Source organism: Balaenoptera musculus, chromosome 3 (assembly GCF_009873245.2).
Source record: "Balaenoptera musculus isolate JJ_BM4_2016_0621 chromosome 3, mBalMus1.pri.v3, whole genome shotgun sequence".
NCBI classification, from domain to species: Eukaryota; Metazoa; Chordata; class Mammalia; order Artiodactyla; family Balaenopteridae; genus Balaenoptera; species Balaenoptera musculus.
The window spans coordinates 118,525,034-118,547,813 of record NC_045787.1 but is presented as its reverse complement, the minus strand read 5'-3'; the positions used below and the strand labels follow the sequence as shown (position 1 = coordinate 118,547,813).

The 22,780-nt window shown below is 41.7% G+C and overlaps 1 protein-coding gene across 4 annotated transcripts in view; it reads right to left on the bottom strand.

The window, feature by feature from the left end:
* ARHGAP26 (Rho GTPase activating protein 26) overlaps positions 1 to 22,780 on the bottom strand; it is a 470,734-nt gene that overhangs the window by 283,033 nt on the left and 164,921 nt on the right. For all 4 annotated transcript variants that reach the window (XM_036847117.1, XM_036847118.1, XM_036847119.1 and 1 more), the window contains exon 11: positions 15,138 to 15,216. In XM_036847117.1, coding sequence (XP_036703012.1) covers positions 15,138 to 15,216 — 79 coding nt within the window. The remainder of the gene's footprint in view (positions 1 to 15,137; positions 15,217 to 22,780) is intronic.

The window sequence follows — 22,780 nt, the reverse complement described above, 5'->3', positions numbered from 1 at the left end:
AGACTTCCCTGGTGGTCCAGTGGTTAACACGCAGCGCTTCCACTGCCATGGCCCAGGTTCAATCCCTGGTCAAGGAACTAAGATCCCACAAGCCTTGTGGTGCAGCCAAAAAACAGCAACAAAAAGAAAAAAATAAAGAAGAGAGAGAGAGAGAGCCCTCCCCCAAATATTTATCCTCATGAAACAACCAGGTCCACATGAAATGACCAGGTGGCAGTGGACCACAGTGCCCCCTGACAAACTAAGAAATGCTATGAGCGTTCTTCCTTAGCACCCCACATACCGATATCTTGCATGCCACTTCAGAGGATTCACAGACATTACCGTTACACCCCTCCTCTAGTCCATCCTCAGATCCCAGAGTTAGCAGCCCCTGTTCACCGCATCAGTGGAAGTGACTCAAGTTCTAGCTACCTCCTCACACTTCAAACTTGCCTTCTGTGTCTAATTCCTCTGCTTTTACCAATCCTCTGTGGATTGTGATGAGTACACAGACCAAGTCAACTACATGGTGGATGGAGTTTAGAACAATCTACTGAACAGTCTTCAACCCAGTAAGAATACTGACTGATACACCTACCCAAAGAAATAGCACACATTCCGTTTATGGTGAGAGTGATAACGGCTCTGGTCCTGAGCCCGCTCACACGGAGGAAGGTATTAATCACTAGGCCTCTGAGCCCTTTGCAACAAAGACTGGACCGTAGTACACCCTAAGTACCCCATCATTCTGCCTGCCAAGATACTTCAATGGTATGTGGAAATTAAACCTCAGGACATTTCCGTGCTTGCTTAATGTACTGTTGCCGTGTTGACATAAATGAACAAAACTAGCCTGACAATTTGAGAATCACATTTTCCTCCAATTTTTAGCCCCAAGGTTTTTTGTTTGTTTGTTTGCTTTTTAGTATTACTATTTTTGCTTTCTTGCTTTATATCCTATTCCAAACTCTGCTCCCAAAAAAAAAATAAAAATAAAGCACATCATACTTAGGATTTTATAAATCATTATAGTTCCACTGACTATAACTAACCCAAAAGGCAGTCAGTCTAGAGTCGGGGTAGATCTTGCAAGTCTCTAGACAATGATGTAATCTATGTGCAGGCATATATAAAATCTAAAAGTCTCTAGAATTCACTTTTAAGTGGACAGCTAATTTTTATAGAATTGATGTGAAACAGTGTGTTATCTCCTCGAGTGTCATAAGTACTATTACTCTCCCCAGTTTACAGCTGGGTAAACTGAGGTTCAGAGATGTTAAGTAAGTTGCTCAAGGGTCCATGGTAGCATCAGGATTCAAATTCAGATTGGCTGACTCCAAAACCCATGCATTTAACACTTTTCCTCCCACCAGTAAAGTGAACTAGGACAATAGGAATCCACTTGCATACAGAGTGAAACCCATTTGTGGAATTACAATAAATGACTAGTGCCAACTTCTCTATTGTACCTTATCATTGCAGGTATGTGTGTGCATGCACGCATGTGCATGTGTATATACACACACACGCACACACTTTTTCTTAGGGTATATATTTTTTACGTTATAAATAAAGGGCCAAAGTAAAGAAATCATCTCAGGAAATGGAAGGCTAAGGTCAGCCCTAACTGATCACTCTTAGCTTCTTCAGCATGGCCACAAGGATGCTAGTGGTCACAGGTTCTCCTACAACATAGCAACCTGACCACTAAAAAACATACCTCTGAGCGTAATTATGCATTTTGCATAAACTAAAGGAAAGCCAGCAGCAAGAAGATACACACACACACACACACACACACAATACATACACAAGTACATGGATATACTAATATTATATATACATATGTGTGTGTGTATATATCTATCTCTATATAGATAGATACACATATGAATCCTAACTTTATTGTTAGTGCTACAGACAGTATACAACAGTTAGAATATTACAAACTTCTCAACCAATTCCAGATCTTTGGTCTCTAATAAGACTTCTAACTTGAGACTTTCTCTGGTTCAGGACACTGACTTCTGCCACATACCAAGCTCTATTTACAATAGCCAGGACATGGAAGCAACCTAAATGTCCATCATCGGATGAATGGATAAAGAAGATGTGGCACATATATACAATGGAATATTACTCAGCCATAAAAAGAAACGAAATGGAGCTATTTGTAGTGAGGTGGATGGAGTTAGAGTCTGTCATACAGAGTGAAGTAAGTCAGAAAGAGAAAAACAAATACAGTAGGCTAACACATATATATGGAATCTAGGGAAAAAAAAAAAAAAGGTCATGAAGAACCTAGTGGCAAGACGGGAATAAAGACACAGACCTACTAGAGAATGGACTTGAGGATATGGGGAGGGGGAAGGGTAAGATGTGACAAAGTGAGAGAGTGGCATGGACATATATACACTACCAAACGTAAAATAGATAGCTAGTGGGAAGCAACCGCATAGCACAGGGAGATCAGCTCTGTGCTTTGTGACCACCTAGAGGGGTGGGATAGGGAGGGTGGGAGGGAAGGAGATGCAAGAGGGAAGAGATATGGGAACATATGTATAACTGATTCACTTTGTTATAAAGCAGAAACTAACACACCATTGTAAAGCAATTATACTCCAATAAAGATGTTAAAAAAAAAAAAATCACTAAGAAATGGAGAACTCCTGAGCAGCGTGGCAGTAAATGTAGTTAAATTCAAAGCCTGTGGCTAAAAAGAGGAACACACTCCTGGGTATTCTTTTCTTCATTCATTCATTCCAAAAATATTAATTTAATGTGGGTTCTCAATCAATATGCTCAGTGATATTTGGCCTGGGGCTATTCTAGTACTAGAGATATAGCGAAGAACAAGAACACCAAGATCCTTGCCTTCACGGATTTCTATTTAGAGTGGCCCAATAGTGACCAGAACCCAAGACATTCAACAAATGAATTCAACTGTAGAGTACATAACAGAACCCAACTCAACTCACTGCCCCCAAGTTAATTCAATGAGTCATGAGGGCTTATTATGCACTCCAACCACTAAGCACTATAGGTGAATAATATTAAAGACAGAAAGAATATAATCGCTCTCTGCCATAAGTAAGTCAACATCCTCCTGAGATGACAACACACAGAGGTATGAACTAGGTGGAGAAACTGCCACAGCCAGGTATCATAATCCATCCAGATGTCTGGCAGAGCCAACAACCACTAGGAGAAATATGGCATTCATTTCTGCAAAGTAGTTCCAAGAGGGAAAGTTAAAAAGTACTCCAACATATTTCAACACTAAGCATCCCCTCCCCACAAATAAAAAGACAAAACCAAAAAATCCACGTCCGTTTACCCCAAGAATGTTGATGATTTCCTTAGTCTGGCAGAAGTAAAGCTCTCTTAAGATTTATGGTAAAAGCAAAACTAATTAGCAATGATTAATTATAAGAGGGCATGTTTCTAATCTGAGGAATCTTAGCTCAGCTTCTGGTTCCCCTCACCCCCTTCTCTTTTTGCCTTTAAAAATAGAGGTAAAGATGGGGGGAAGCTTGCTTTTCTGGGCATTGGGTCAAGACCACACAGCACGCGGGAGCCATAGCAGCTGGCTGGGGCCTGGCCAGGGCCACTCTCCTTCTGCTAAGCCTTTGGCTGTAACCACTAGACCACACGTCTGTGCTATTTTCCCAATGACCAAAAGGAAAGATTTTTAAAACCATATTAGAAAAATGGCTTTGCTTTTCAGATTTGTTTACTTGTTCTGGTGTTTTCTTCCAAGATGGTGGGCCAGGATTTTTGGGAACACACCTAAAAAGAATGCAGTCACAATGGTATCATGAGCCTTCCTAACTTGACCACACTGGAGCCCGATTCAGCAAACCCAAAGATAATCTCCCAAAAATGCGTATCTTGTTCCACACCTCACCACAACCTCACTCACAGATCTCCTAATATTCAAAATGCCTCCAAATCCTTCTTCTGTCCATATATTTCTAAAAAATACCACCCTTGACTTAAATCACTAGGAAATATGACCACTTTCTGGCTTTTAGGGTATAAGAGAAGGCTGCAGAAATAGACCTAAGAACAGTTCAATCATTCTTCAAATGAACAAAGTCATTCAAAAAAGACCTCTCTTTTATCGACTGCCTTTCCTGCAGAAGAAAAAAAAATTGAAACTACTCCAACCATAATGTCCACTCCCATGAATCCCTGCCATGATATCTGAAAGAAGGCCAACAGTAATTGGTGCTGCTGTGAGATGCAGGGGGTCCCTCTACGGAATGTCTATTAAGACCATATTACAGCCTCAATGTCTCTAAACCCACAACTATGATATAAATAATAAACACAGTAAATCGCACAAGGAAGAATATATGATGTGAGCAGATAGGGTAGAAGACAAAAAGTTCAAAAGAAATAAATGTATTATAAGAAAATCTACAAGCATGAGACGGACTACGTACCATAGAACCTTTGGAAGACGATAGAAAAATAAGTAAAAGTTATGAATTATTATCTAGGTGGAGAGAGGATATTGACAACAGTCCTCAAATCCACCCCAAAATGGGAACAGACATAAGGATGATGTCCTGATTTCAACCATCTGGACGTCTGCTGATGGTAATGTTCCTTTAAAAAGCCAAACCTCTAAACTGTTCCAGGTTAAACGAAACTAAGGAGATGTGACATGGTGAAAACCTGGATTAGAAAAAAATATTTTAGTGGGACAACTGGCAAAATTTGAGATCTGAAAAACAGATAATAATATTGCATCAATGTTAATTTCCTGGTTTGATAATTATACTGTGGTTATGTAAGATGTAACATTTGGGATACCTGTGTAAAGGGTACTCTGGAATTCTTTGTACTATTTCTGTGACATTTTTATAAGTCTGAAACAATGTTAAAATGAAAAGTTAAAAAAAACAAGCTAATGCACACACACGTACAGCCTCTGATAAATTCTTGACTTACAAAAACATCTTGCAGATGGAGGAAACAAAATAGGGAACTTTTAATTTGGCCTTAATTCTGACACAAATGAAAAACTAACTGGCGACAAACCTTCAGAGTTACAGCCTCGCCTATGCCAACCTCTTCAGAGAAGGGCAAGCAATAGTTAACCTAGGCCACAAAAATGGAGGAAAGAACTTCCAGAAAATATGAAATTATGTGTAGCGTTAACAAAATAGGGAGAAGGCAGAATAGTGACTGCCCTCTAGAATATAGAGCGGCAGGCATCTTCTATCTCTTCTCAGAGATGGACCCACAGGCAAAAGGGCTGAAAGGGACTCACACACTAGCCAGGTGGAGGGGCACGCTATCTCCGGGCTCTTGGCTGAGAGCCCTTGTAGCTGTTAGAGACTGCAGCTCCCATGGCTCCTTGAGAAAGACAAGGACGGTTTTCAACTTGGGAGTTAGACGGGCCTTGTTAGCACCTGGGGGCGTCTGACAGGTTGCTGACCGCTGCTGGAGTACAGAGGTGCAGGCATCCTGAGGTCCCCATTCAGATCATGCAGCCTCGTGGACCTGGAAAGCAGCAGCTCAGGTGGACCTAAGAAGCACCCTTTATATTCACCACTCTGAACCTGAGCAGCAGGGGTTGGTTGCCAACAAGAATGAAGTGAAAAAGTCCTATCAACCAAGGAAAGGACACCTGAAAAAGTTAGGTTTCTACCATGGGCTTTAGAAAACAGAACTAAGAGAAATGATGGGTGTGATCCCAAGGCCAGAAATTTGAAAAAGAAATACTACTACTACTACTATATATAGCATGAATCATGTGCCACTGTTCTATGTACTTTACATACATTACTGTATAAAAAAGGAGAAATATGTACGGCTGGGAAACATGAGAAAATATTTTCAATCCCATTAGTAATTCTGAGAAATGCAAATGAGACAATTCTCCACCATCAGACTGACATACATGTACATACACACAGAGACTCACAATAATACAGTACTGGCAAAGGTGTGGAAAAAATGGGTACCCTCATAAGATGGAGCATAATTTAGTACTTTTCTGTGGAGAGAGTAATTTGTCAATATCTATTAAAACATTAAATGTGTATATACCATTCAACCAGCAATTCCATTTGGTAAGTATCCTAGAAAAATGCTCAAATAGGTAGACAGTAAAGTACATAATGAGGATTTCATTACACCATTGTTTGTAATGAAAAGCTGAAAACAACCTAAATGTCAAAGACTGTCTACTAATCCATATTAAATCTATACTAACTCAAAAATTCTGCAAAATAGAAGAATTTTATTTCTAGTTGTACAAGTACAGGAATAAATACTCAGAGAAAATTCTAGAGGGACACACACTACACATTTAAGTCTAGAGAGGGACTTCTCTAGAGTTAAATATGGCTAGGAATGAAAGGTTCCACAACCCAAGTAACTAATGCCAGTGACAAAGGAAGAATGAGAGATGACTGAAAGAATAAATGTGACTCACAGGGACCCTCTCCATTATTACTTTTATTTAATAACAAAATTAGCACATGCTGACTGTGAAAAATTCAAACAATTCAGAAGTCCTTCTCACAATCAATCCTACACCCTCTAAGGTTAAACTAAGATAACAAAGACAAAAATAATGAAAGGAGAGTAAAGGAGGACACGTTATAACAGGGGCTCAAGCCTAGAAAGGCAGCAGTGTGGAGATGAAGCCGACAGTGATCTGAGGCTTGCAGAAAATGCTAAAGACAAGCAAAAGGGCCCTTATGTTCTATGTAGACCCAAAAAATGAACAAAGAAGTGAGAATTAAACAGTGGATCCGTGCAGGTCTATAAAGGTAGGTGGGGAATCACCAAGAAACAGCCTCAGTTTAGAATACATCACACCAAACCAATACTTTCATTTTCTTTAGGTTCAGTCATCTGATTATCTGACAAGTGGATACTAAACACTTACTCTGTGCCAGACACTATGTATAAAAGATACAAAAACCTTTAAAAAAAGTGACAATGGTCTTGTCCTCTGGAAGATGGCTATCCAAGCAAGAGGACCAATATTAATCAAATAATCACACTAATCGATGTACAACTATAAGCTGGGACAAGGGCTTGGAAGTCAGGAAGAAAGTCTTTGAAAACATCTTTGCAAAGAAATGGAGAAATGGGGTCCATAGACAGCATACAAGGGTCCATGAACTTCAATGGCAGGGGGAAGAAAATAAACCTTTATCTACATTAGCCTCTAACTGAAATTTAGCATTTCCTTCAAATATGAACGTGGGCAACAACATTAGTGTTAGCAGTATCTGCAACTTTGTCACCAGTAGAAATCACAGATATTTCATATAATGTTACTGTTGCTGCAGGTAACTTGAAATATCATTTATAGGAGTTGTCAGACTGCCCTCATATCTTATTATTTACTGTGGTAATAAAGAAGTATATATTTATTATATCACAAATGGTTTTAATATTTTGATAACTATATTTCTATGTTTTTTCCTTTGTAAGCCATATATTTTATACATTTAAAAAATTACTCTGAGAAAGGATCTAAAGGCTTTACCTGATTGCCAGATGCATCCATGGCACAAAAAAAGATTAACGGTCACTCAGCTAAATTCTGGTACAAGTAAGTAGATATGTATCTAAATGAACTATACAATCAAGGAATTCAAATAACTTCAAATCTACCCACACAGTCTCAAGTAATGGAAGCAACATGGTTCGCGAAGAAAAATAACCTCAGTCATCCTCAACCCCTCCCCTTAGTTTTGACTCTAGTTTTTCAACAAGTATTTGCTGAGTGCTTACACTGGGCCAGCCGCTGTGCTCAGCAATGGGGAAACTGCAGCAAACAAATGAAATTTCTATTAATGTGGCCCTTCCTCATCTTGGTATCCTCATTGTTCACCAAGGTAATTGGTGGACAACCTATAAATGTTTGCTAAATGCTAAAAGAAGAATGCTTAGGACCTGAGTAAGCACCACCAGTGTGTTATTGAATTGTATGGTTCAAGCCAAAATCTTCTGGCCATCAACATTTCCATTTCTTAGAAGAGTTTCATCAACTCTCCATCACAAAACAATTTCACCTAACCTCCTCCTCTTTTCTCCCAACTTGTAGCTCAGGCTCCTCAATTAACTATTCTATGATTTTCATGAGAAACTGTTCTCCTAAAGGACATCTAACCAAAGGGAACAAGGGAAGATGTGAATATTACTAAATTTCTTTTAAGACTTGAGCACACTGGTGTGATAGTATATGTACTGTTATGAATTCTACCTATATAAAAACACGCACGTGATTCAAAGATGAAGCTTGCAACCAGCTTCTTAACTCAGTAAGAGAAAAAGAAACACAAACAAGTAACATGGAGGTATAATCCAATTTCCCAGCAGCTTGGGGCTGAGTGGGGGTGGGTGGTGGGGAAATGGAAAGTAAATTAGGAACCTTGCTTTCAGACGCTTCATCAGTTCACACTATGTGACATTACAAAGAGAGCTTTCACAAAATGGGCGGAAGTATCCTTCCAAACCACCCTTCTACTCAGAAAGAAGTGAGACCTGCATCACCACACAGGAGCTTAGCAATTCCGCCCACACCTTCCTAACCATCCATACTCCTTTCATTGCTTATTTTACTAAGAAAGGAAAATGTAAGCATCAGCGGTAGAGTGATGAGCTGAGCCTGGCATACAACTGGGATTACAAATTACCAGGCCTGGGCCGCATCACAGCAAATGAGGCTAAAGATTACTTCATGCTTGTCCAACTCATAGCCTGAAAGTTCAGACTGACTGCTAAATGAAATCACATTTTCCATACTAGTGAAAGCAGTTCCTGCCCTACACTTTGGCGAGCCCGGGCAAGGTGAGTAAGTAAACTCTGTGCTCAAAAGAGCCAAGTAATTTAGAAACCAAGCTAGAAGGAGAATCCAGGTATCCCTGCCTCTGTTCTCCAAAAAGATAACAGTAAAAACTAACTTTTAAAGAGCACTTCACCATGTAGAGGCCTTGTGCTAAGCACTTTACCTATATGTTGGTCCTTACAAAACAATCTTATAGAAAGATACTATTATTATAACCATTTTGTAGGCAAAGAAACATGCTCAGAGGGATTAGGTCATTTTCCAGTGTTAGAGAGCTATTAGTGGTGAACAGGGATTTAAAGCCAGGCTGCCTGAGCCCACATTCTTAACCACCATGACATTTTGCCTCTGACCATGGGATCTCATCTGAACAGTCATCAATCTTATTTTTTCCTTTAAAAACCAGCTCACTCTTTTGGATATCAGGTGCAGACTGTAAGATGCAATGCAACTGACCATTTATTCTACGAGTTCTTTAAGAACTCACGGACTGGAACTTGGGCTTAGCAGAGAAAGGTTGAGAGAAGGGCACACTTTGTTCAGTCTCAAAGTCCACAAGGACTAAAACGGAAGATTTCTTTAAAATGGAGGTGAGCAGTAGGAAGCCATGCTGTCTTGTCCACTTGCTAGAGGAGTGGTTTTTCCTTAGTCTCCCCGTTTTTTCCTTCTTCCATAGCAGCAGCCACAACAGAGGAGCTCCACTTAAAAAGGATGGGTAGATGCCATTCAACTATGGCTTCCTAATAATTCAGCAGTGCATAGGTTGTAGTAAAAAGAGCACAGAGCTGGAAGCTAGGAGACCTGGATTACTGACCCAAGATCAACCATTGACTGGCCTTCTTAGGTAGTGTTCCCACTTATATAAATAAGGGCGTGATACTGGCCTGGCTGTGGGCTTCATTCTGCTGCACAGTTAGGAGGTTGAGCCATATGAATTCGCCAATATCGGGCCATTTTTAACTTACAAAAGTGGCAATTTCATAGCTTCAAACAAATATATGTATTTACACACAATCTTTGATGCTACACCACCTGTTTCTTCCCTCTTAATTTAATTCCACATAATTCTGGCATCTGCCAACTTTCTAACTTTCTGGATGTCAAAAGAGATTCAAGTACTGGCTCAAAGTGGAGAAATATTTAACTTTACTAAAGAATCTTTGGGTGTGAAGGAAGACTAATACCTCTAAAATAAGGAGGTAAGAGAAGCACTTCCAGACACACACCACTAATCACAGCTGCAGGAATATATGGGAACACAGTTTAAAGATCAGAGTGGTCCAGGTTCTGAGACTCCAGGTTACCCTATTAGTCCCACTGACATGCTGAGTCATCTTTCCATATGGGGGAGAAAGAATAATAAATACATCAGGTTGGGTGTATATGTGTTGGTAATGACGGTGGACTGGTACTGATTCTAATCTGCTTGTTTAATTTAGTGAACATGCTTATGAGCAATATACAAAGAGAAAAGGCGAGAACTTCAGTTATAAGGAGCCAAGAGAAAGGAAATTTGCTGTCTCTAAAATTTCTACTGGTTGCAGTATTTATGCAGCTTGAACTAAGGTTCTGTGTCGCATTTAATATGGAAAGTCTATTCTCAAGCCTGAGACAGTGGCCACTGAATATTAAAATGAAAGTTTATGTGGCTGGAATGGTGACTCTATAGCTTGTCAACCCAGATTTAGTAGAAAATGAAGAAAATCCAGCAGAATCATTTCAACATCTGTAGGCCTTTTTTCTTTTCTTACCCTACTGCACTAGCTAGGACTTCCAGTACCATGCTGAATAAGAGTGGTAAGAGTGGACATCTTTGCCTGGTTCCCATTCTTAGGGAGAAAGCATCTTGTCTTTCACCATGAAGTATGATGTTCAGGGTAAACTTGTGGTTTTCACTCCTGGCCAAGTATCAAAGAACAAGCTCTCTGAACTGAAAATTTAATGGAGTATAGATATCAGAGTTGGGAGAAACTGTGTCATTTTTGCCTACCTCATGTCTACTGCTCCTCCTCACATAACAATGCTTTGATTTCTCCTCAGGGGAAGCCAACCTTCCTCCACCGTTAATACAGTTCTAGTGCAGTGGGCAGGTGAGTCACATCTGGTCAATTCACCTATCCCATCCTCTGGTCCAAGTATTTAGTCCACTAAAATTCAAATATGGGACTTCTTTGGAATTATTAGGCAAAGCTCTCTTTCTACTATACTTAGAGACCAGGGATATCAGGCCATGACTGAAATTTGGCCTTCTACCGCTTTTTATAAATAAAGTTTTATTGAAATGCAGCCACACTCATTCATTTACATATTGTCTATGGTTGCTTTTGAGCTACAACAGCGAAGCTGAATAGCTGCCATAGTGACCATGCAGCCCCCAAAGCTTAAACTACTTACTATCTGGCCCATTACAGAAAAAGTTTCCTGGCTCCTGTTCTTGATAATAAGATGTAAGCCTGGAACAGTTAGGAAGCATATCACCACTACACAGAAAGAACCTCTTGGAAATGAAACCAATACAAAAGAAGAAACCAACTCCAAATATTATGGAAGCCCCTGGATTCAGATGGGCCAGAACTACTATACCCCAATATTTTTCAGTTACGTAAGCCAATAATTCCAGCTTTTTCTCAGACAAATTTGAATTGGGTTTCCTTCATTTGAATTCGAATTCATCACATGGATCAAAACCATAATGCTCATCATAGAAACACAACTCTAATTTCTTCCTCCATTACACATCCATCAATAACATAAAGACATTCGACTTTTCTTTAGACTAGAATGTCACTGGGTGCTAAAAACTATAATTTATTTAACAATTAACTAAAACATTGTAAAATCAACTGATTCAGGGTTCATTTACGGTTTTTTTTCCAACCAAGCATCATGAGGTGTTATTGAACAATGAAAGAACAGAAAGGGTGGAAACCAAGATTACCAACGGCTCCCAAAAAAAAAAAAAAAAGAAAGAAAGAAAATATCCAACACTGAATAATCAATCACAGAACAACTGAGCTGTAAGTATAAAAACAAAAGATAGGTGCTGCCATTAACATCTCCCTGAAGTAAGGGAAATACTCTAAGAACAACTAGAGAAAGAGGTTTCTGCTCCCTTAGCAAAGCCAAAACTCCCAAGGGGACAGCCTTAACTAATTAGGGAGATGGTGATTAAAGCCGGAGCTGCTAACTGTCTACTGGGTATATATCTCCAGCAATGCTCCCTAGAGGCTCTCAGCAATGGGAGACAAAATGAGGCCTAACATTCCTGCCAATTATACTGTCATCACATGTCTGTATTTCTCTCTCTCTTTAGGAAACTTAAAAGCACACGGAGGTGTGGTTTTCAACACAAACTCTATGTCGCTGAGAGGAAATAAATTTATATTATGTTTAGAAAACAATTATTTGTGCTTAAACTTATTTTAATGTGCACATTCTGGAGCAAGGAGATGTCTCTCTCAACAGCACACTTTCCATCTGCAGAAGCCAGATGTTAATCTACGGGAAAAATAAGGTGCTTAGTAAGAAAAGCAAGCATATGCAGACAGAGAACAAATATCAAGTGGTGGGAGAGGGAGGTGGGGAGGCTTAAAATGCAGTGAGTGGAGCAGTTTTAGAACTCCAGCTTATTGGAGGGAACACACACACACACACACACACACACACACACACACACACACACACACAAAAGTGGGTTTTTCACTCATACGAAGAATAGTATGCCCTGACAGGATTTTTCTTCCTGGGCATTTCCTCCCCTATGAGTTGAAGAAACATTCAAGAGAGTCAGAGAAAGTACTGTAAAAATGTAATGAGTGAGGACTCTTAGAAGGCAATTTGACATTTTACCTCTATTAAAGATGAAAACCAAAGACATTTAGGGCTAGATATGGGTTCTAATTCTAGCTTTGCCACTGTGGTGGAAACTGTGAACCACCCCACAGCTTCTGTTCTTCCTCCTTGAAGTGATAAGATCCCCTGGGCTCCGGCTGGGCCCATGGCTGCCTATGTTCAGCCTACTTTTCCCATCCTCCTTGGTAGATATATGTGGCCATGTAATTATTTGGGGGCCAACAGAAGTGAGGTGTGCATCTTCTGGCTCCCAGATGCTCTCATCTCCATTATCTGCCTGGAAAATGGAAATGAATGGAACATGGAAAGCCATGGGTTGAGGATGGCACTGATACCGACCAGGATTCTTGGCCTTCCCCAATCAATAGAAATTGACTAGAGGCCAGACAAGAAATTCAGGCAAGGCTTTATTGGGTCCACTGCTGCAGCAGGTGAGGGGGAACGAGAACAAGTAACAGGTCCCTGAGGGGAGTCGAGATTGCTCCTTATATGGGGTGAGGGTAGGGGTGTGTCCAGGGGTCGGGCTGGAGGGGTAGCTTAGGTGGTTTGCCCACCCCTTAGGTGGTGTTGGGTGCAGGGGGCATGCACAGTACCGGGCTTTTGCTCCCGACCCCCTGCTTTTGCTCTGGGTTCTTCAAAAGTGGCAGTGAGGTTTTTGTCCTCTTTGTATCTTTTGTCCAGAATTTGCCCCAACTGCGCATGCACCCAGTTATTTTCAGTCCCTTATAGTTTCTTTGTATTTTGTTGCTCGAGGAGAGGTGTGTCCAGGTGCAAGCACTGCAGCACTGCAGCAAAGGGCCCCAGGTCCCAGCCCGTCTCAGCACAATGACCCTGTTAGGCACAGACTGCTCACTTCTGAACTCTGAGACAGAAATAAACTTCTATCTTATTTAAGCCACTGCACTTTGAAGTCTCTTTGTTACAGCGACCTAGCCTGTGCCCTAGTAATATAGCCACTTACCATCTGTGTAACTTGGGGCAAGTTATTTAACCTCTTCTAAGTTTCGGTTTCCTCATCCGTGAAATGGAATCATAACATTTACTTTGTAAGGCACTAAGAGCAATCAATGGGTTAAGAGATGTCATGTGCCAAATCGGTGCCTTACACACAACTAACGGTAGGTGACAACAGCAAAGATATGAAGGACTACTTAGGAAACTGCTTCCAAAGGCCTATGACATCAAGCAGCTATTGTGCCCACAAAGCCCCGAAGGTAGAAACGTGTATCTGCTTTTGAGAGAGCTATCAAAAGTTATCAGTAACAAAGTATTCAGGGAAAATCAGGGGTATCCTGTATTTTAGCCCAGCAGAAGAATTAATATTAAATAATGTTTAATTAACTAGAGTTTAGCAAACTGCACTTAAATCTTTAAATAGTTCTTTAAATCTTGCTCTGTATTATTAAACGTTATACAAACACTAGTTATTTGATTATGCTTAGTTGCCTGTATTGAGTTCCATGTTTGGATACAAAATACCTGAGTAGAAAATGACATGAATCGATACAGAACACCTAACCAGGGTAGGCTAAGAAAGAGACACACAAATGAACTGGAATCATCTATACTGAACACCCCACTTGATGCACAGAGTTCTACAGTCAATGGAGGCTATGCATGCCTCATGTCCCTTGCACATATTTCCCCCTTTTGACAGTGCCTTCATAAGTGATCATTATTGGTCCAATTATTGGCCCTCTGACAATGTGGATTCTGTTTATCTTTTACTGGTAGGACATGGTTAGACAGTACCCTTACGACTTCTGTAACCTTGAGATTTGCTGAATACTGGGGTTGAGATCCTTGGCCGCAAATTAAGATGACTACTGTGACTCTAGGGACTTCCCCCAAGGTTTTTCCGTGGGTTTCACATGTCACAAGATGCAGAAAAACCACAAGATTACATCACCCAGCAAAGACCAGCATCTCTGAAATGGGAGCATGGATCACATTACTAGGCTTAACTCCTTTCATGGGCCCGGGTAATCCCACTGCTTATGATGGGATGTGAGCCAACTACGGCAATGGGACGCTGAACCAGAGGGCAATGAGTAAAGGTTCTGCACCATCGGTATACACTTTTATCATCATCTAACCTGTTAAAATGGATCTGAGGTAACGCTTTGGGCTGCACTTTGTGGAGGCATCGATAGGTATTCAGTAAGCCAGACTGGACTGTGCTTCCTCTAAGAGTCCTCGGGGCACTACAACTGCCTCGGTGAAGGGGGGGGTCTCTGGTGTGGCATCGTGCAGGACCCATGCCTTAGACTGAGAGGCCAAAGCTCAGGAGTTGCATCTATACAGAAGCAGTGTCAATATCCGCAAACATCAGTTCAGGAATTAAAAAAAGTCCCTCTGGTACATTGGTCTCAAGAGCCCAAGGCTTTATTTAGAGCAACGGCAAAAATCACTGCACTAAGGAAACAACAAACAACTCGGGACCTTTATTCTTGCTCTACTTCCCTGAATTGTTACTTACAGGTTCCCTTCCATCCATGGCTTCCATCCAGAGCCTCCGGTCCTCTTCAGACAATGCCTGCATGGTGATAACTCCGGGCCTGCGGAGAAACGAGGACACGGATGTGAACCCAGCGCCACAGGTAGAGAGATCCTGATGAAGGTGAGCCTTGAAGAAACATCTAAGTGAGCGAGTGAGAGCCTGCTGGGGTTGACGGCACAGAGAGAGAGAGAGCACCCCTCACCTCTTCACGGCCACCTTCCAGCCTCAGAAAGCAAAGCTATCACCCCCAAATCCCTCTCAATAAGCCCACCTCCCTCAGGGAGGTGGGAGGAAACACAGAAGACAGGACTCTACGTACAGGTAAGGGACACAGAGGAGTCAAGCGATTCCCTTCGGCGTTTGAGATCATATTCATTCCTCTTCTCCAAAATGCTTACTAGGGTACTTTACTCCCAGTAGGAGTAGAATAAACACGTTCTTAAGTGAAGAGAATTACTGGACTCAATAAAAAGAGGGGGAACATCTGCGCTGGAGGGATCCTGGTCTAATATCTAGTCCAATGCTTCTAAACTGCTTTTGACATGAAAAAGTCTTATGGGGGTATTGGGCGTTATAATTAGTATTTAGTATATTTATATAATATGATTATACTAAATGTATACAGCATTTTTAAGTGAATCTTTACCATGGCAGATGCTAAGGTCTTTACATGCATTAGCTCTTTTCACTCTCTCCTTGAAATATGCTTGTTCTTTCAAATTGAGCACAAACCCTTCAGAAAGCATGCACACAGTATCAAATGGTGTTTGTTGCGTACCCCTTACAGATGTCACACAAGAAGAGGTGTGTGCCACAAACATGAGCTTGGGAGAAGGGGCTACAAGTCCTCTATGCTCATTAACGCAGGAGTTCTTGACTTAGGGTCCACAGATGGGCCCCAGAGAGTCTAAAAGCCACCCTCCCCCACCAAATGTATATGTATTTTTCTGGACAAACAATTCAAACTGCAACCCACAAAAAGTTAAGAATTAATGACTCAAATCCTCATCTTTAAAGTTTGAGAAAGCCTAAAAGGGAGGCCGAAGTCCACTGAGCAAGAATTAAGACTGCAGCACTGCTCAGGATCACAGAAGAGCGTACACACACACACACACACACACACACACTCACACACACACACACACACACAGAAACAAGCTCCGCGATGCCCTGCGCAGCACAAGCCTGGGCCCACAAGCACCAAAGCCTGTTCACTCAACCCACCTACAGTCACTGTTCCTGGCTTATTTCCATAGTTCCAATGAATAGGCTAGATCTATTAATACTTACGTTGAATGTATTTTAAATATCACATTTGTTTCTTTTCAGTCATCATCCCTCAACATCCCTGAAGAAAAAAAGTTTTCAAAGATGTGAACATGTAAGTAGACAGGGGCTGGGGATGAGGGGCACTGGGGTGCGGGTGTGAGTGCGTGAGGTGGTGAACAAGGCGGGGGGCGGCGGAGGGGACAGAGAGACGGGGGGAGGAGCAGCAGAGGGGGGGGTTGGGGGGGTGTGGGTGGGAGGGTGGGTAAGAGGGTGGATGAGAGGCAGGTGATGGGATGGACGCTGATTCCCGAGAGGGCAGTCACTCCTGTGAAGGCCACACTGGGTGCTGGCACCCAGACACAGTGACTCAGAAGACACAGTGACTCCCTGCACCGGCCAGGACACTCCCTCTTCTTCTCAGAAATTCTCATTCTCAGGCCCAAGTGCCCATTTCCCACCACTATCAGCACATCCAGTGTGCGTGACCCGCTGGGTATCTGCAGACTGCTGGCAGCCACAGCCCTACGGCCAGGGGCTGGGTGGACTGATTCTACTCTTCCACCTTAAAGCCACGCACAAAGCTTTAATGGCTTTGAGATAAAAAGTCTACAAAGCTGCAGTCCACTGTGGAACTCTCTAGTCCCTGGGCCTGGACCTTTGTGTGTTGCTCTAAACGTTGTTGTGCCTGGACCCCTGGCTTCAGAATCATGCATGCCCTTAGCATAGAGGAGCCCAGCCCAGCCCCACCTCACTGAACCTGAACTTCGGGGCTGGGCCTGTGAACTCGGATTTTAACCATCTCCCCAGGTGATCCTGAGGCACAGGATCCCTCTGCTCACCCAGACGCCCCCCTTTTTCCTTCCTGTTCCCCCCACACTGGAGAGCAAAGACACCGTCCTCTCCCCCCTGGGGTAGAGCTACTCTCTACATGCCAACGTGTCTCCAGTTCATTTCCTGCTAGGTGTTCACCAGCAAACAGTGAGACCACAATAGCTGCCTAGCAGACCAAGGTCTCAGGGACCTCGCAGATGTCACGGCAACTTCATGGCACACAGTGTGAAATTTCTACCCAGAGCCACAAAGAGGAAGTTCAGACAAACTCAGAGGCTGTGAAGGGTGGGCCACTTGGCCTTAGTAACCAGGAAAGTCAACAGGATTTGTTTTCATTTCAAGAAGAAATATCAAAATATACATTCTTTTCCACATGTGGTTTTGTTCTCCTTTTTTATTGTGGGAGGGGGTGGTGGAGAGCTGAATAAAGTAGATTTAATGCACTTGATTCTAATCCTATCACCTCAAGTTCAGAAAACTTTCTCTTAGCCTGGTGTATGTACATCTGGATCTGTATGTACTATCTTTTCTAGGCATCTAGAAAACACTCAGCTTCAAATTTCTTTTCCTTTATTATAACTTAAACCACTATTACATAAATCTCTTATGTGTGTAATTCCTAGAACCAAGGTAAATGGGTCAACTTTATTTTGGAATCAAGCAGTTAACTTCCTTTCCATATTTACCGTCCCTATGCCCCTACTAACCACCATCCCTCAAAACAAAAGAAAACAAGCAAAACTCTCAATGGCCCTACACGTTCCATGATAGTCCCTGTAAGACAGTATGTTTTCATTCAGGTATCAATTTAGTTCATTTCTGAAATGCATCCGGCTTTTCATAACAAAAGTGAAAAGAAAAAGAGAGGGAAAGAGACAGAGCTCATGAGGTGGGAGCGTGGAATGAGAAAAGGAAAATATGACACAATAAAAGAGAATTGGAGTAAATGATCAGAGCTCTTTCCAGCTCTGCAAAGAATTGTGATCCTCAGATACAGAGAACAAACTAGTGGGTACCGGGGGGAGAAGAGTGAGAGGGGGGACAAAATAGGTGAAGGGGATTAAGAGGTACAAACCACGAAATAAGTCATAGGGATGTAATGTACAGCACAGGGAATACACAGTCAATATTTTATAATAACTCTGTATGGTATGTAGTCTATAAAAATATCAAATCACTATGTTGTACACCTGAAACTAATATTTTAAGTCAACTATACTTCAATTTAAAAAAAACAATTGTGACCCTATCAAACAATATAATAAAAGAACAACTACAATAATAATAACCCAGCACTGTGTGCCAGATAGTGTGCTAAGCATTATCTATTAATTAATTCATTTCATCTTCACAACTACATCATGAGGGAGGTATACTCTCATTATCCCATTTAGCAGATGAGAAGATCAAGCTTCAAATAGGTTAAGTACCTTGTCCACAGTTACAGAGCCAGGATCTGAACCAAGCAGTCTAATGCTTTGCCCTCAAGCACAAAGCCACAGGAAACGTGGAGATACTGCGCCCCCAGAGAGCTCATGTTGACCACCCATGTCCCTTGCCATCAAAATGGACTAGACGCTCCTGCAAGGCCTTTAGTGAGCTCCTGCCTGGGATCAAATGAGGGCGAATGATAAAGAGCTCTGTGAAACCTAAAGTGCTTCATAAATATGAGGGCTCAGGACACCACTGTAGGCAAACAGCCAATCCAAAAACAGGAATCCAATAATGGCCAGTGTGACTGTGGCTTACTTTCTACAGCAGTGGTTCTCCACATTTTTTTCTGCCTCTAAATACCCAAGAGATGGAAAGGCAATGAGTTTTGTAAAAGAACACAAAAAGCACTAATCATAAAAAATAAGGATAAATTGGACTTCACCAAAATAAAGAACTCCAGTCATCAAAAGGTACTATTAAGAGAGTAAGAGAAGACGTTTGTGATTTTTATCTCCAATGAGATGAATATCCAGAATATGCAAAGAATGTCAACAAATAAATAGGAAAAAAATGAACAACCCAATTAATAAAATGGATAAAAGACTTGAATAGGCATTTCATAAAAGATGACACACCAGTGGTCACAAGCATAAGAAACAAGGTGAACATGACGACTCATCAGGAAAATGCAATTAAAACCACAATGAAATAAAACAAACACCCTTCTGAATGGAAAGCATTCAAAAGACCACCAATAACAAGTACTGGCAAGAATGCAGAGTTGCTGGAACTCTCATACACTGCTAGCGAGAGAATACAGTGATAAAACCACGTTGGAAATATCTACTAAAACTAAATGGACACCTGCCTTCTGATCTAGCAATTCTACCTCTAGATTTATCCCCTAGAGAAATGAGCGCATACATCCACCAAAAGACACATTCGAGAATACTCAGTTTTATTCATAATGGCCAAATTTTGCAGCAACAAAAACCCAAATATCCATTCATAAGAGAATAAACTGTTGTATATTTAAACAATGGAACAACAGACAACAGAAAAGAACCAACTACTGCAACAACATGAATGAATTTCAAAGATATAATAATGAGGGAAAGAAGCCAGACACAAAAGACTACCAACGGTGTGATTCCATTTATATGATGTTTAAATACTCATGAAAGTCATCTGTGGTGACTGAAGTCAGAACAGTGGTTTTGTCTTGGGGAAGGAGTAGGGGCAGTGATTGGGAAGCGGCCCAAGGAGACCTTCTGGGGTAACAGAAATGTCCTATAACTTGACCTGGGTGGTCATGCAGGTGTGTGTGTCTGTGTGTGTCTGTGTGTGTCTGTGTGTGTAATGTCATTAAGACACAGACTTAAGATTTATGCATTTCACTCTGATTACACCTCAGTAAAAATAAAGAAGTTTTAAAAAACCCAAGATATACTACTTCTCATCTAAGCTCAGTAGTTATCCTGACTCTAGTGCTTCCTAGCAGACAAGTAATTGAACTACTCTATGCTATTCTTTAAAAGGCAGATAATGAGTGCCTACCTCATGGGGTTGTTGTGAAGGTTAAGTGAAATATGTATAAGGCATTTCAAAGTGTCAGACACACAGTAAATGCTCCAAAAATTAGTTGTTATCACAGGGGCAAATGAGCGGCAGGTCAGTGGAAGGAATGGAGGGCAAGTGTCAGTACAGTCAAAATTATGGAGGGAGAAGAGCAGGTTAAAAGGTAAAGAAATGAGCCAGGGTGCTTCTGATACGCATGACCCCACCCCCAAAACACTGTCACACAGCACTGAAAAATCACACCTCTACCAGAAAGCAAGCCAGGCCAAAGACTGACATACAGGTTCTGACATCACAGCCATTTCCTTTTTTCCTCCTGAATAAAGCATCACAGTGGCCTACTTCCCCCTTTTGGAATTAATGTCCGATAATTGATAAGGACAAAGAAGAGGTCTTCAGCAAATTCTAGAAAATCTGCCAGGGTGCTCCCACTACCCACCAGATGAGAGAAGGAACAAATAACTTACAATCCTTTCTGTGGCTCAATCCTAAAATTCTACATCAAATACAGTACCTCCTGTTCACTCTGAATATGTCCTTGGTTAGTGCTATATCTGGATCAGCTTGAGAAGCATGAACAAGGATCTGCAACTTTCTCTAAGCACCTCACCTCTCACACTACATAGGCAATGCAGAAAATAGTTATTCACCTATCACAGGGCAAACTGCTACCCACCGCCCTATCTCCTTCCAACTCTGGCCTCCACAAAGGGCCCTCATAAATCAATACATAGTTTATCGGCACATCCAGGAACCTGGGACTACTGATGTCAGCTCACAGCCTTCTCATCAGCCAGGAGCAAGCAGAATCACAACCAGCCCTGATTCCAGGCTTACTCGACAGCCTCCCTACTCTAATCTTATTCCTGAATCTGAGTCAACAATGGTGATCTCAGTGGCTTGGCAATTCACCCACTTCCTATTGGACCAGGAAATGCTATTACTAACTCACTCCACCCCACTGAAACAAACACACTCAGAATCTAACAGTACTGTTCTTTCTAAATCGACCTCCAAAGATCTTGGGTTTATTCATTCATAAGACTATAAATCTTCTGCTGGCAAGAGTTCATTCCCCAGCTTCTATCCACACTATGGCACATTTAAGGGTCAAGTTCAGAGTAAAAGAAGGACTGTGGCATCCACAGAAACACATGTACTCACAGCCTGTACATGAAACCTACCTCACTACATTTAGATAGGAAGATAGAGGGAAACAATGAAGGTCTGGAGAATGGACTGCCATCCACAGGTGAAAAGAGATACGCAAGCGCCAAAGGAAGTGGTCCTTTGCTTTTAAAGTGCTACTTGGAAAACTGGTCCCTAGCCGTTCCTTGGCAATTTTAAGTGTTCAAGGTTTCAGTAGACCTTCATTTACACAAACATATGGCAGATCTTCATTTACACAAAGATATGGCCAACGCAGGATAATACTGGAGAATGACATCTCTTCCGTGTGTGTATGAAATTACAGAGTCAAACATCTATAGTGACCAGGCAAGTAAGCAAAATGAGTGAAACTGGATAAGATTCTTCCCTGCCCCAAGGAAAATAGGCTTGGTCTCATTTTCCTTAAAATATGCAGCCTGTTATTCTTCTGCACTTTTGCTTTCTGATAGAGTCATAGGAACAAAGGGGGTTTCCCCTCTATGAGAAAAATAACAGTGCAAATGCAAGGCAAAGTGGCAGCTGTCCCCTGTCATCATGATGGGGGACAACAGGGCATGGTGGAGACTGCAGCAAAGTGAAGAGCACACACCCCACCCAAAGGAGGCATCCGCCATTCAGCCGTATAAACAGCTGGCACATGGGAAGTCACGATCAACATTTACAGATTTTTCCTATTTTAAAATGTTGCCTTCAACAACTCAAGCCAAACCAAACATGTCTGTGGACCACCAGCCTGCGATTTCTGGGGTCTGTGCTCGTCCTTCTCTGCCTCTCCCTACCTGAGCTCCACCCCAGGCCATCACATGTTATAACGTCATCTCGTGCACCGGGACCAACAATGATGCATGTCTGTATTCTTGATGCACCTCACAGTCCAACTCAGCAGAAGCCTTTCCAGTTCATCAATGAAGGGGGAACCTGGGATACTTTCCCATTTTTTCCAATACTGAGGACCCAGTGTCATCACAGGAGGGCAACATTCATCTACTATCTGGAGACAAAAACTTATGAATCTGCAGAACTATGCATGCTCTGAGATAATCAACCATTGACGATCCTTGTGCATTACATATCCTTGCACATGAGAAGAATACATATGGCATGGTAACCTGGGTGGGGTACAGGTGAGAGAAATAGAACGTGAGAGGGAAACCAGACATTGCAAACCAGTGGCCCACCAACTGCAGCTAAGGTTTACTGAGTGTTTATTATGGGCCAAGCACCAGGCTAAGGACTTTGCTTGCATTATCATTTGTTCCTTGCAATGAAGTAGTACTATCATTATACTTCTTTTAAAAATTGAGACTCAGAAATGACTTGCACAATCTTGCACTGCAAGG